The 13,681-nt window shown below is 53.2% G+C and overlaps 1 protein-coding gene across 1 annotated transcript in view; it reads left to right on the forward strand.

Annotated features, from left to right (window-relative positions):
• Nucleotides 1-13,681, forward strand: part of ADGRD1 (adhesion G protein-coupled receptor D1) — a 146,760-nt gene that overhangs the window by 36,078 nt on the left and 97,001 nt on the right. Inside the window, exons 9-12 of the mRNA XM_060170633.1 lie at nucleotides 1,791-1,850; nucleotides 4,369-4,486; nucleotides 5,487-5,597; nucleotides 7,390-7,465. Coding sequence (XP_060026616.1) covers nucleotides 1,791-1,850; nucleotides 4,369-4,486; nucleotides 5,487-5,597; nucleotides 7,390-7,465 — 365 coding nt within the window. The remainder of the gene's footprint in view (nucleotides 1-1,790; nucleotides 1,851-4,368; nucleotides 4,487-5,486; nucleotides 5,598-7,389; nucleotides 7,466-13,681) is intronic.

Below are 13,681 nucleotides of genomic sequence, written 5' to 3' on the forward strand. Positions count from 1 at the left end.
GTTGAGATACCTGACTCTGGGTGTCCTGGAGAGGAATCCTGGAGATTTACCCCAAACTCCACCCATCTCTGATTGGATGAGAAATAAACATCTTTGGCATCCGTGTCCAATTTTCCATAATGCCCTGGCTTCTCACCACTAACAGTTGAACGGGAAAGCGACAAGAAGTCAGTTCTGTGCTGGGTAATAAGGAGACCATTAGCCACACATGGCTCTTGAGCTGTTGAACTGTGATCAGTTCAAATCAAGATCTAAAACACACACTGGATCTCTAAAATTTAGTATAACAGAAGAATGTAAATTATCAAATTGATGATTTTTATATTGATGGCATGTTGAAGTGATATTTTAGATATATTGGGCTAAGTCAAATGTATTATTAAAAAGTAATTTCACCTGTTTTCTTTTCACTTTTTAAAATATGGCTATTAGAAATTTTAAAATAAAACTGTGGATTGCATTATATTTCTTTTCAGCAGAACTGCTCTAGATCAGGACTCAGCAAACTATAGCCCTTGGGCCAAATCTAGCCCACTGCCTGTTTTTGTAAATAAAGTTTTATTGTAACACACTCACTTAGTTATGGATTGTCTGTCACTAATTTTGCACTACAGTGGCAGAACTGAGTGTTTGTGACAGAACTGTATGGCGTGTAAAGCCTAAAATTTTCACTAGGTGATCCTCTTAAAGAAAAGCGCTGACCCCTGCTCTAGATTATAAACTCTGCCCCCTAGGCCTCAAGCCCAACGAGGGCAGGGACCATGATTGTTTTTTTCATGTTTAGTTTTTAAATTTCATCTTTAAATTTTAATGCATTGCACTTTAGGGTCTTATAAGTATTTATCAAATAAAGATAAATGAAAGAGTGAGGAGTTTTGATGATGTGTTCTCTAAATATTTAGCGTCTAAAAGTGTGAGGAAGGATGTGGCATTTTGGAGAAGGCAGTTTTGTGGAAATATAGGAGGTTTAGATCAGGCTCTAAGTTTGCTTCTGGTGTCTGTAGTAGGAGACGCACTGTTAAAAACCTACGTGAGTAATGTAAATGAGTGAAACAGATTAGGTGGAAGGCAATAGGGAGTGGTGAGGACTGGGGTGAGCTGGAGAATGCACAACTACCTAAGGGGTCAGCTGCTGTTCCGTTTTGGTCAATGGTGGCCATGTGGGACAATGGGATAAGAATTGTCCAAGCTTCTGCTTTTTTCACAAGAAGGAGGAAATTCACATAGTTTCATTTAAATCTCCCGATTTGAAGATGTTACAAGCTGCTTTCATTTTTTTAGAACAACAGTGAGCCAAACCAAACATGGTTTTAAGGTGATTTGTCCAAGGGACCCCGAGTAACTTCTGCTTATGGAGGGGTCATTTCCAATTAAACAAGTGGGTTTTTATGTCAGCTTGGCTTCTCATGCCAAGAAAAACACACGGAGCAGGCCATGATTTGTTCATTCATTCATTCGTTTGTTCAACAGGCTTTTACCGAGGGCCGGTTATATCTTCCAGGTACTGTACTTAGGGCTGCTGCTGTAACTAAGCTGTGAACACACATCTAACATCTAAATGTTTGTCACTGACTAAAGGACTGTCACCAGGAGCAAATAAGATAACATCTATAACATCTATAAAAGGGCTTTGTACAACGTAACCAGATCCACTAACGGGAGGTACTTTGGTTTACTACTGTGTACATGCAAAACCCAGCCTGTGGTTGACAGAGATGGCAAAATCAAAGGTCTTATAATTTTGAGGCTTAAGGATACATGCTAAGCAGTGTCATCTTGTCTTCCTTTAGACTTTCTTAAAGACCGTGGGAGAGGTTCTCTTTTTGCCCAGTTGGACTGCTGTGTCAGAGGTAAGAGAAAAGAACATTGAGATCTTCAAAAGGGGCACCTTTTTGTCTTTCTGGAAGTGGCATAAGTATAGCCCAATTCACATCTGTAAGAGAAATGACGCATCTCTGGGATATTAGAGCTAATTTTGAGTGGATATACGACTGATTTGCAATGCTCTGCCTTCTCTATGGATCAGTTCTATGAGCATCAGTACCATGGTCCTGTTGTCAACACTGAGCAGGAAAACAGTGGGATTTCTGCATGAGGAATGTATGCTTGTTTCTCATTTTAAAAACCTATTTTTTACCATCACACTGTTCTTGAATGATAATAAAACACATGTTTGATGTTTAAAGATCACTAGATTAAATGAAAAAAGTAGAACATGTGACAATATACTCTTCATGATTATGAGAGTAAATATCACAGCAGCCTCTCCTTTCTTCTGTGCACTAAAGAACTAGGAGAATGGAAGACCTTTTCTTTTCTTTTTGAAAGTAACTTTCTTGATTTTACTTATTTAAGAAATAAAACAAGTGAATATGTTGTAGAGAGTTAGAAAATGCAGATCATAAAGATATATATAAAATAAGAATCACCTGAAATCCTCAGGCCGAGAGAGAATGATTATTAACACTCTTGTATATATCCCTTCAGATCTAGTTTTCAGTTCTCTTATATGCATATATAGTCTGCACATACGCTATGTATCTGAATTTACCTGTTTTTCTTTAATTATGGCAAGGACATTTCCCAATAATATTAAGTATCTTCTGCGATGCTCTATCAGTCAGGCTAGGCTAGGCTATGCTGCAGTAACAAATAGGCCCTACATCTCAGTGGCTCAGCACAGTGGACATTTACTTCTCACTCATGTCAAGTCTGACGTGGGTCAGCTCTTCTCCACCCAGTGACCTGGGGATCCTGGCTCTGTCCATTTTCTGATGCTGCTGTCTGAAAAATGTGACCTCCAGGTTGCCCGGCAGGGGTGGAGAAGGGGGAGGAAGACTCCTAACTGCCTTGCCTGGAAGGGCTGGGACCACAGTGTTACTTAAAGCGCTCCCTCTCCTGAACTCCTGTAAAGTTTAAAACATGTTTGCCAGTTTGAAGCAGAACGACATCACCTTCTCTCGTTATGAATGAGGTGGCTCCAGGGTTTACATTTGATGAACTTTTTATCTGAACAGTTTCAGATGGAACGAGATCGGGCTTCCCATTGGCAAAGGGAGAGAAAGACGGTCATGAACTTAAGACTGACATAATCTTACCTAGAAACACATTCTGTTTTAAAAGGCACAGCACTCCAGAGTTCATGATTTCCGGGGGGACGATGTGTGCAGGGCTGCTGCCTGGGAAACACCCAGAGGATGGCCAGTGGAGGGCCTGAGCAGATGTATTTTCTGCATCATTTTCTTAATGCTCTGCCACAAACTATGAATAATCATGAAACTATTCAGGCTCAGGCCGGCTCTACTGTGCATTAAAGGGAAGGTATGAATCAGCCACTACCCAAGAGCTCTACATGCCAGAAACACAGACTTTCATGTGCTTAACTGTGCTTGGCCGATTGAAATCAGGCCACAGGCCTGAAATCAGGCCACAGGCCACATGTCTAAAATTGGCCTCAGTGTTCTATTTCCAGCTCGTTAGACGCTCATGGAGCGTGGGTTTTTGAGAGAACGCCTGGGACGCTTAGCAACAGACGGATGCTTTTTCAGAAAGGCGGGAAGGAGAGAAGGGGTATGATGGCAGAGAGTCACATGCCGCGTTCCCAGGGAACTGAGACGCCCCTGCCCTGCTAGACGTGTGTCTGAGGATGAGGGATAGTCAGCCTGATCCGAGCTGGCTGCAGAGATACGGGGCCACCACGAGGGACCCCTGCCTTCTTGGGGATCCACTGGGGTCATCTCTGCCCTGGGGACTCAGAGTGGAGAGAGAGGCCCTTGGAGGGGAAGGGACACCCCAGGCACGTCGGAGAGGCCAGGGCCGGCTTGAGGTGCTAGCATCTCCGAAGCCTCCTCCCCTTCACAGAGACTAGGACACAAGTGCTGGTGTCTTCATCCTGGAGGGTACTTGGGAGCAGTGACCCCCCTCCTCGTGAAACAGAAGGGGATGGAGTTGGGGGTCAGAGACCTGTCAAGGGCCCCAGTGAGTTCAGAGTGGAGCGGGGACCAGGTCTGGTCAGTCTGTGTCTGAGCGTGGAAGCCTTGGAGCTGACTGTCTGGGTGACCAGGGTCAACCTCAGCTGGTGTCCACATTCTGTGAGCTCAGCTGGGCTGGGTGACCTCAGTGGTCCCCTCCGCGCCTGTGAAACGGAGTAGCGGCATGACTGTCTCTCCTCTCTGTCTGGTGGGCTCTGGCAGGCAGAGCCTGGCCCGCCATGTTGCTCAGCAGACGCTGGGCGACCTCCTTTGCAGGAATGTTGACAGTGAGCATGAACTTGATCTTGCGTGTTGGTGCATTGCTGCCTCCGTCGGGTGCACGTGCTGAGCGAGCCCCGTATTGACGTCTCCTTCCTTCGTGTCGTGCTGTTTGCAGGACGGTGCCGTGGTGCTGGGCTTGATCGACACCGTGGACACCGTCATGGGCCACATATCCTTCAACCTGCAGGCCAGCGAGCCCCCGGTTGCCATCACGGGTTCCTCATCTGTGGCAGGTGGGTGCGGGCGGGGCAGCGTGGGTGCGGGTGGGGACCGGCTGTGCGGCGGGAGGGGAGCGGGGTGCAGGGGATGCCACCCGCCTGTTGAATTCCACTCCACTCCTGCGTTTTCTTGCACGCGCCCAGGGACGCATAAACCTCACACACCGTCACTGGAGATGCACCTCTCCGCTGTCCTAAACTAGGCTGCCTGATGCACAATGATATGTTGGGGGAAGACAGAGTTAGGTCGGGGCGGCCGTGCTCAGCTGGGATGTGCACACAGGACCACGGGAGCCTTGCATGCTGACTTGGGGGCCAGATTCATCTCGGGTGACAACTGTCTCAGTTCAGAACAGGAGGCGAGCAGCGGCAGCCCCTGGAGTGTCCGTGGGGTAGCAGGTTTCCCGGGGCCAGCTGGAGGCTTTTCCAAGACAACAGGCACGGGGTCCCCTACAGGCTGCTGTCGCAGCCCTTCTGTTTTCAGGGTCTGTGTCTAGGGAGCGTGGTGCCCTAATACTTTACCGCCAGAGCCACTCTCTGGAAAGTAAGCTTAATTCACCCACTTGGGTTCATTTTAATGGGCGTTTGTCGGCCAAGACAGGCCCCTCCATGGGATGGTGAGGTTGCCTCACGTAGATTAGTGTCTCATTTTCCTGCGTCTCGCGGGGTCCCTGGCGTGGAGGAGGGGCCCTCAGCACAGGCGTCTCCTGCAGGACGGGACGCAGTCAGTACCCGAGGCGTCGTGAGCTGAGGGGTGCGCTGAGGGCACAGGGGTCGCCGCAGGCTGGGAGAAGCCCCACCAGCAGTGGTAGCTGGGTGGGTCGGCCACGTGGCCGCAGTTACTGCCCTGGACACTCTTATTTTTTAGGTTCCTGTTTCCTAAAGGTAATTACACTCCCCAAGAGAGCTCGTTCTGTTAAAAAACAAAACAAAACAACAGGAGGTGGGTTTTTACAGCCCAGTTTCCTGCCCTGGAGTTGACTGACTGCAGCTTCCTCTCTCTGGCTTGTTCTAGACTTTTCCTTGGCCAAACTGCTCCCCAAGACCATGAATTCCTCCCACTACCGCTTCCCGGCCCAGGGGCAGAACTACATCGAGATCCCCCACGAGGCTTTCCACAGCCACGGTGAGCACAGCTGGGGGGACCTGCACCCCAGCACCCTCAGGGAGGGACTCAGCCCTGTGGCTGTCAGCTGGCGGAGGGGCTGCCCCAGGCCTCCTCTGTGTGCCTGTGGGAACACAGTGTGTCATCAGACGCTCTTGAGATGTTGTCACAGCGCCGACTCGGCTCTGAGTCTGCTGCAGCCTGATGCGCTGGGAGGGGGAGGAGGGGCTGGGAATCTGCATTCCACAAGGGCTCGCTAGGCGATTCTCAGCGGAATGTGAACTGATGTGGCCACCTCCCCTCCCTGCTGGGGGGCCTGGTGTCCTCCTCCTGGGTGGGTCCAAGTCAAGGCCCGTGAGGAACCAGCCCCGAGGGGACCCCGATTACTCTCTCTGGCCCTGGAGCACCGTCGGGGGCCCTGGTGGCTCTGTCCATTTTTGCTGCCATGACTGTGCCGTCTGCCCCTTGAAAAGGGACTGTGCCTCTGTAGGCGTGTCCCTCCGTCCCAGGGGCCTCGGGCGGTCTGGGGAGTCGTGGATTCTCAGTTCCTGACAATCTGGCCGGAGGCCATGCACTTCCCGGGTTCTGGCTACAGGACTGGGGGCCGAGCTGCGGGGTGCAGGGCCATGGTGTCCCGTCCCCAGCACGGGGTCCTCACTCCCCAGCCCTTGGGAGCCAACCTCTGCTCCCTGTACCCTCTAGTTTTCCTGTGTGAAAGGTGCTCAGGGATGTTGGGGTGTCCTGCTCTCAGGGGACTGTCCCCCGCACTCAGGGTGAACTACAGAAATTGGGGGGTCCAGGGACAATGCCAAGGCCAACCGACTGCACGTGGGATCTTTTCATCTCACACGGCTGCACGATCCGTTAGAAATCCTCAGTGTCTCAGAGTTGGCAGGACCGCAGCCTCACGGTCTGTACATCCGGAAGCTTCTCACACTTGGCCGTAGAGCTTGTTCGTCACAAGCACCGACTCTGTGGATGGAACTCCTGGGCTTGAATCCTGGGTCAGCCACCTACTTACTGGGCAAGTTATTGAACCTGCCCGGCCTCAGTTTCCTCATCTGTGATAGGGGACAGTCTTAGTACCTCCCGCAGTATATTGTGGTGAGAATTAAAAGAGCAAAGCTTATACCAGTACCTGGCACACAGTAAGTGTTCTGTGAATTATTAACTACGTCGCTGAAATCTTAACGCACTCAACCAACATCCCGAAGAGCTCGGAGGTCAGCTTGCAGCTGCCCCTCCCGGCCTCCTGTTAAGCTCGTGCACGGAGGTAACAGAATAGATGATTCTTGTTTCCAAGTTGGAATATCACAGAGGGGTGGGACCCAGCCGAAGGCCTGACAGACGTCTGGGTGACTGTAAATCCTGCCTCTCTCGAGCGCTGGCGTTGCTGTAAATACTCCAGACGCAGACAGCCGCTGAGATGCGCTCACGAGTGCAGCACTGTCGCCTGGCGCTGCCGTCCACAGCTCGATGGGGGCTCTGCCTTCAGAAGCTCATGGTGTCTGGCTCCCCGGGAGCTGCAGCATCCGTGTGTCCAGAGCTGAGTCCCCCGGGCAGCGTAGGGAGCGATTGCTGTGGTTGGATTCACAGTTGAAGAGTGGAGGGGGGTCTCTACTCAAATTCTGTCCTTGTGGCCAGTTCTGCCCCTGAGTGTCCCTCCCCTCGCCCCCCGAGGAGCTGCCGGGTTCCTGGGTGTGAGGTCTGCGCTGTGTGTTGCTGGGCGAGTGGGTTTGGCAGGGAGCTCTGTGTCTCTCCTGCTTGTCACCTGGGATGCTGACAGGTGTCTGGCCATCTGCTCTTTCCCCAGCCTGGACCACCGTCGTGGGCCTGCTCTACCGCTCGGTGCACTATTACTTGAGCAACATCCAGCCGGCCAGCACCAAGTGAGTCTCTGGGGGCCACACAGCACGGAGCGGGAGAGGGGGTGCTTGTTTGCTGGGTGGCTGGCAGCTGTGACACCCGCACCTCCTCACCATCACCAACACACGCAGTATTGTATCAGAGGACTTGTGGCGCTAATTCCTGGTGCTTCACTGTTAGGGCAAAGGAGGAAGACGCAGGGACTCCTACAGTGGGGGTTCAACAAGCCCTGGGGTGTAGGCTGACAGTGCAGTGGTCAGGAGCATAGGCTGAGTGACCATATCGGTTCCACCTGGAACTGTGTGACCTTGGACAAGTCAAGTGACCTCTCAGCCTCAGTTTCCACTTCTGTAGAATGGGAAGCCCGTAGCACATGCCTATATCAGTCAAGACTGTGTTGGATATGTCAGCTTAGGCAGAAGGTCAGGGAACTGAGGACTCAAGGACTAAGAAGGGCAGGAGTCAGTCGGGTTCAGGCACGGCTGGATCCAGGGACCCAGAGGATGCTTCTTTGACCTTGTCTCTGTGTCTCCTGCCTCTGCTCTCCTCCGCGTCAGCTCATTTCCAGGCGGGCCCCTCCGTGTCAGCTCAGTTCCAGGCAGACTCCTCCGTAGAGGCATGGCTGGCTCTGGGTAGCTTCAGGCCCACGTGGGTTGGGGTCCTGAGGTCTCAAGAAGGAAAGCAAGTCTCTTTCAGCAATGAAAAGTCAGTTTCATTCAAAATCCAGAGAGGGCTGTGATTGGCCCACTTGGGTCACGTGACCATCTGGGCCCCCAGCCCCTGCACTCTCGTTGGCCAGGTCTGCTCACATGACCCACTGGGGCTTGGGAGGGTGGGTAGCCCTACTCCGACCACGGGGAGGGGCTGGTTCCCTTAGGAGAGGTTAGGGCCGGGGTCCACTCCTCCCTTTCATGGGGTCCCTGGGAGCGGGCAGGGAGGCAGAGCCCAGGGCCGGTGCCGAGAAAGGGCCAACGAGGTATGAACCCAAGGGACCCCTCTCTGCAGTTAGTGTTTGGAAGGTGAAGCCAGTTTTGCTGGGCACAGATCCGCCCCAGACAGGGGCTCCGCAGAGGGCAGCAGGCAGGGGCTGGTCCATCTCTGTTCCCGCACGTCTGGCGCGGTGCCGGGCCCAGAGCGGGGGAGCGGGGGGCTCTGAAAAGGTGCTGGAGAGAGAGCCGCGCATCTCAGAGGGAGCCGCACAGGGCCTTCACCCCTGGCCCCGGGGCCCCGCTGCCCTCCCCCACCGGGACAGAGCCTGGGAAAGCTGATGGTATGAGGACAGGCATTCCTGCAAGTTCGCTGTCTCTGCTGATGGGAAGGCATTGCGGGGGCGGGTTTCAGACACTGGCTCTGCTGCCGGGTGTTTGGAGGCGTGTGTGATGGAAAAGTAGGCAGTTATTTTTACCGCGTACAGATAAACAAGAAATGATAAATACCTTCTAATGATGCAGATACCTGAGCCCTGATATCATGTGTCTCTCAGACAGGCTCCTCTCCCGCCTGATGTGAGGGACCAGCTCATTGTACAAAACCCTGGAGGAGGGCGGGGGAAGGGGGCAAACAGTCGTGGTTTAGCTGCAGACCTGGAAGAAAGCCCGGTTCTGGGCCTGGTTGCCTGGGGGAGCCTTCCAACTACAGAAAGGGGACCTGGCGCTCCGGGTGTGCTTTCCAGAGTTCTTCAGGAAAGTCACAAGGGAAGATGCCACACACTTTCCTCGGAAACAGGCCTTCTTGAATATTTGGGGGAAATTTCCCCAAACCTGAGATTAGGAGTGAATAGCGGATCCATCCTTGGCCCCAATTTATCAGTACTTATTTACAGCTCTCACTGCTGGAGGTTCCGACTGAAACGGACTTTCCGGTGAAATCCATGAACGTGTATTTCTGGGGATGGCCGAGCCCTGCCGCGGGCCGGGGTAGGGGCGTGGGGAGGACGGCGTCTGTGCCACGTTCTCAGTACCCCTCATCCTCAGGAAAGGGAAGGAAGGCAGGATCGAGGGTTGCAGACGGCGGCAGGCACTTTGATTTCATGTGACCGGAACCATCGCCCTGTCTGGGTGTTGGCAAGCTTTTGCATAAAGGGCCAGGTGGTTAATATTTTCGGCTTTACCTGCCCTAGTGTCTCTGTTGCAGCAGAGCTGTGGGAAGGCAGCCCCAGACAATACATAAAGACATGGAGTGGTGTGTGCTGATAAAACTTTATTTATAAGACTAGGCAGTGCCTGTGGTTTGCACAGCCCCGGTGGACAGTTGCATCAGTGCTGGCAGCAGTGGACGGGGCTGGGGCTGACTTTGAGCTGCTGTGGAGAGTCGAAGTGTGAGCTTGAAGCTTGGCCGCTGGGTGTGGTTCCCTCCGTCCTAAGGGCTCCAGCCTTCCCTTCCTTCCACCGTCCTCACTGCCCAGGGGTACCCAGCAGGACTCCTGGGAACCTCAGGACCCGGGGTGCCGTGATCAACTCTTATACCCCCTACAAATCGTGGGCTTGGAGACCCGCACAGGCAGAGAATATCCCCTTCCTCGCAGCCCTCTACCCATTGGCCTTAACACCATTGACCTCTGAACTCTGTCAGCAGAGACTGTAAGTGCTCATTTTCCTCAAGTCAGAAACAGAATGATTTTGCAGTGATGACGGTGTATTTCTCAGGTGTTGAACCTTTAGCTCTAAAGCCAACACTTGATGCAAAGATGTCTTACTGTCAACATTAACCTCAAAAAAAAAAAAAAATCACCCCAGAAGCTCTCCGAGTGTGGTCCCTGTTGTGCTTGCTCCCGTAGCACACGGCAGCACAGACGTGACACTAAACAGTCGTGCTGTGGTTCACCCTTGGATTTGGGAGCCAGGCTCCCGGGTCTCTTCTTGCCGCCGGCTGCCCTCACCAGCTGGTGGTCTCTTTGCTCTCATGCTCCTTTCTAAGAGGGAGGCCGGCCATCCCGATTTCTGAGGGTCTCCGTGAGCACTGAGTTAATGGTTTAAGTAAAGCCCTGGAACGTGATATATAAGCACTTCCCTTATCACTTCGTGAGGTGGTTGGATGTTCTCCCATTCTCCGCCTCTGAGATGATTATCAAATTCCACACAGGATTGGAAGCAGATTTGTGCAGTCGCACTGTTAGCGTTCCAGTGTCCCTACTCGCCCGCACAGCTGACTTCGTTCCGTTGTCGCGCTGTTAGCGTTCCAGCGTCCCCACTCGCCCGCACGGCCGACTTCGTTCCCTTTTAGTTTTGTGCATCGTCATCTACACACATTTACGGTTTTCTGTGAGATCGAAAGGATGCAGTGGAATCCTAATGTCCTTTAACCCCCTGGGGAGTGGAGTCAGCGCGTGAGTTTAAAGCACAAGGAGGGGGTCGGGGCAGGATGGGCTCTCCATCCCCCCCCCGCCCTGGGTAGACCGCTCGGGCCCATGTGCTGGCTGCCCAAGGCAACGCCTGACCGTCCACAGGTCCTGGGTGGGGGCTTTGCTGGCCTCTGCAGGCGCCTGGACTCGGGGGCTCCTCCGTGGCCCACGGCCCCTGGCCCTGTAGTGATAAGGACTGTTGGGTTCCTGCTGATTCTCAGCTGCCAGGCCGGCAGCTGGGACCGCCGTTTCCTTCCAAAGAGCCGTCGGAGCTGAGCAGGGAGCAGAGTCACCTGCTTCTCCTCCACAGACAGAGCCGGGACCCAGAGGGTATGGCGCTCCACGGCTGCAGCAGCAGCGGCAGGGCTGGGACTCGTGCCTCTGGGTTTCAGCATCTCAGTGGTGGACTCACACGTGCTTCAGAAGGACACGTTCTATGGGGCTTGACTTGGCGTAAATGTCTGCACTTCTCCTTTGTAGAGTAACGCTGAGCAATCCAGGCAGAAGGACTGGCAGGGTCACGATCGCCACGTGGCAGCCCTCGGTGTAGCCATCGATCGGGCAAACCTCCTCGGGGCAGACACCAGCGGGTGAAGGGTTGTGAGGGCCCAGGGTTATTCCCCGTCACCCCTCAGGGGACCCATTAATCACCTCGTGAGAAGGTCCCCAAGAGCGGAGACACTGTCAGCACCACTTCAGCCAACGGGTCACGCTCGGTGTCACCGACATCGGGACAGGCTGACATCCTGCGTCCCCTGATGTGAGGCAGTGGGAAGGGTCATCCTGCCCCCAGACGCTCGGTCCGACGCTCCCCACGAGGAAAGTCAAGGGACATTTTGCAAAACTTTGGTCTGGACTGTGAAACATGCATGCAGTAAAAGCAGTAACAAGAGCGGGGACTGTTCCGGATCAGAGGGGACTGAGGGGATATGGTGACTAAATGGCTGCCGTCCTTTCCTTGACGGGAAAGAAGCCTCACTCTGAAGGACACCGTGGGGACGCTGGGGACGTTGGACAGTGGACCAGGCACCAGGTGATGATTGAAGCCATGTCAGATTCTGATCGTGATGATGGGATGGTGATTATGTAGGAGGCGGTCTTTATTTTTAGAAGGTCCCTGTTAACGAATTCAGAGGTGGAGTGTCGTGATGTACTCTCCGATGGTTCAGCAGCAAGGCGTGTGTGTGTGTGTGTGTGTTTGTGTGTGTCTAGAGTGTGAGATGCCAGTTAAAGCAAACGTGGCAGAACGGTAGGCGGTGGAATCTAGGTGCACTGTTTCTAGCAAATTTCCTGTGGGTGTGACCCTTGCAATGCAGAGTTTGGAGAGGAGGGTCCCGGTTTAGGGAAATTCCGGTTCTTGCCGTTCTCTCTTGAGAAACCCCGCTGAACTACTTCTGGACATGGAGAACTCGGCTACTCAGCTACCTGAGTACCACGGAGCTCACGTCCACCATCCTGGTGGGCGCTCTCTTCTTCAGTTGTCCGTTGGCCAGAGGCCTCACGTCCACTCGAGAATTCTCCCAAGTCCCTCCGGCGCTCTCACCCCTGTCACCAGGGGCAGCATCTTTCATGAGGTTCAGGTTTCCTTTGCTTGGTGTTTTCAGTGTCTCATTGCTGCTCCCCTGATGGTCAGCGAGGACACAGCTCTGACGGGATGGATGAAGATAGACCCCAGAGCGAGCAGGGCACCATGTTTGAGTGGGAACTCATTAGAAAAGTAGTTCATTGACTAGGGAATATTTGCAGTTAAAGTTTTTTTTTTTAATTTCCCTATACAACTTGGTTTAACTGTGGGCCCCTTGTACTCGGAGTGGTTCTTCCTGAGGCCCCTTTTCTTATCCCATGTGTGCTAACTTCTCTTGCTTGAGGACCAGAGATCATCTCTCCACACGCTTGGGTGTTTTGCTTGAAGATTTCAGAGTTCCCAGATCTGCCCCTGAGATCCTGGAATCTTCCATCCTCTCTGGGCTTAATTGAAGGCAGAGATGACTCACAGAGGGGTCGTGGCTCAAAAGTGCCGAAATAGGTGAGGCTGCAGGGCTGGACTTTGGGCTGTGTCAGTTGGGTCCCCCATAGGGGCCAGATGGGTGACTTGGGGGAAGTTAAATGGAGGGGCCGTTTGCAAGGCCATGGTCGGGGTGGGCTCCCCACTAAAAAGGATAGAGTACAGTAACAGGAAAGTTCTCGGAACAAGGAGATGGGGTGTGCTGCTACGGCCCTGGGCTGAAGGCGGCAGGAGAACACGGTTCCCCGTGCAAAGATGGAGGGGTGCGTGCGGGGACCAGACGGGTACCGGGCCCTTTGGTGGGCTGGGGCCGAGTTGGGGTGGCCCCACGGGGACAGCCCTGTGTGGGCCTCACTCTCCTCTCTGACGCCTCTGACTTCCTACTGGTGGTCCCGTTGGTTGAACGCACCCAAAGCAGAGGGCATGGGGCCTGGATGAGGCAGCGTGGGGCAGGGCTCTGTGCAGAGGAGGGAACGGGCCGTAACGCTGCGGCCCCTGCCCCCTGGCTGTCTCCTTTGCCCTGTTCCCTCCTTGCATCTAGAATGAGCTGGTTTTCCAACCAGAAAAGACCCCCAAGCCCTGGTATGATCAGCTCCAAAGTGACAGATAACCCAGCCTCCAGGCGTTACTGCTCCCTGGAAAATAGGTTAAAAACAAAAAAATCAAACCTGGGTCAGGTTTATGAAACCAAAGCAAAACTCTTAGTACAGTTGGAGGTACCAGAGAGATTAAATGAAGCGGTGAAAAAAAAACCAAAACCAAAACAACCCTCTTTTTATTATGAACAATTTTGAACATCTGTAAAAACAGAGAGACGGTCATCACCGGGTTATGACCAGGACAACCCACGGCCGTTTGGGCTTCCTCTGTCCACCCGGCCTCACCAGTTATTTG

This window comes from Lagenorhynchus albirostris, chromosome 14, assembly GCF_949774975.1.
Source record: "Lagenorhynchus albirostris chromosome 14, mLagAlb1.1, whole genome shotgun sequence".
Classification (NCBI taxonomy): Eukaryota; Metazoa; Chordata; class Mammalia; order Artiodactyla; family Delphinidae; genus Lagenorhynchus; species Lagenorhynchus albirostris.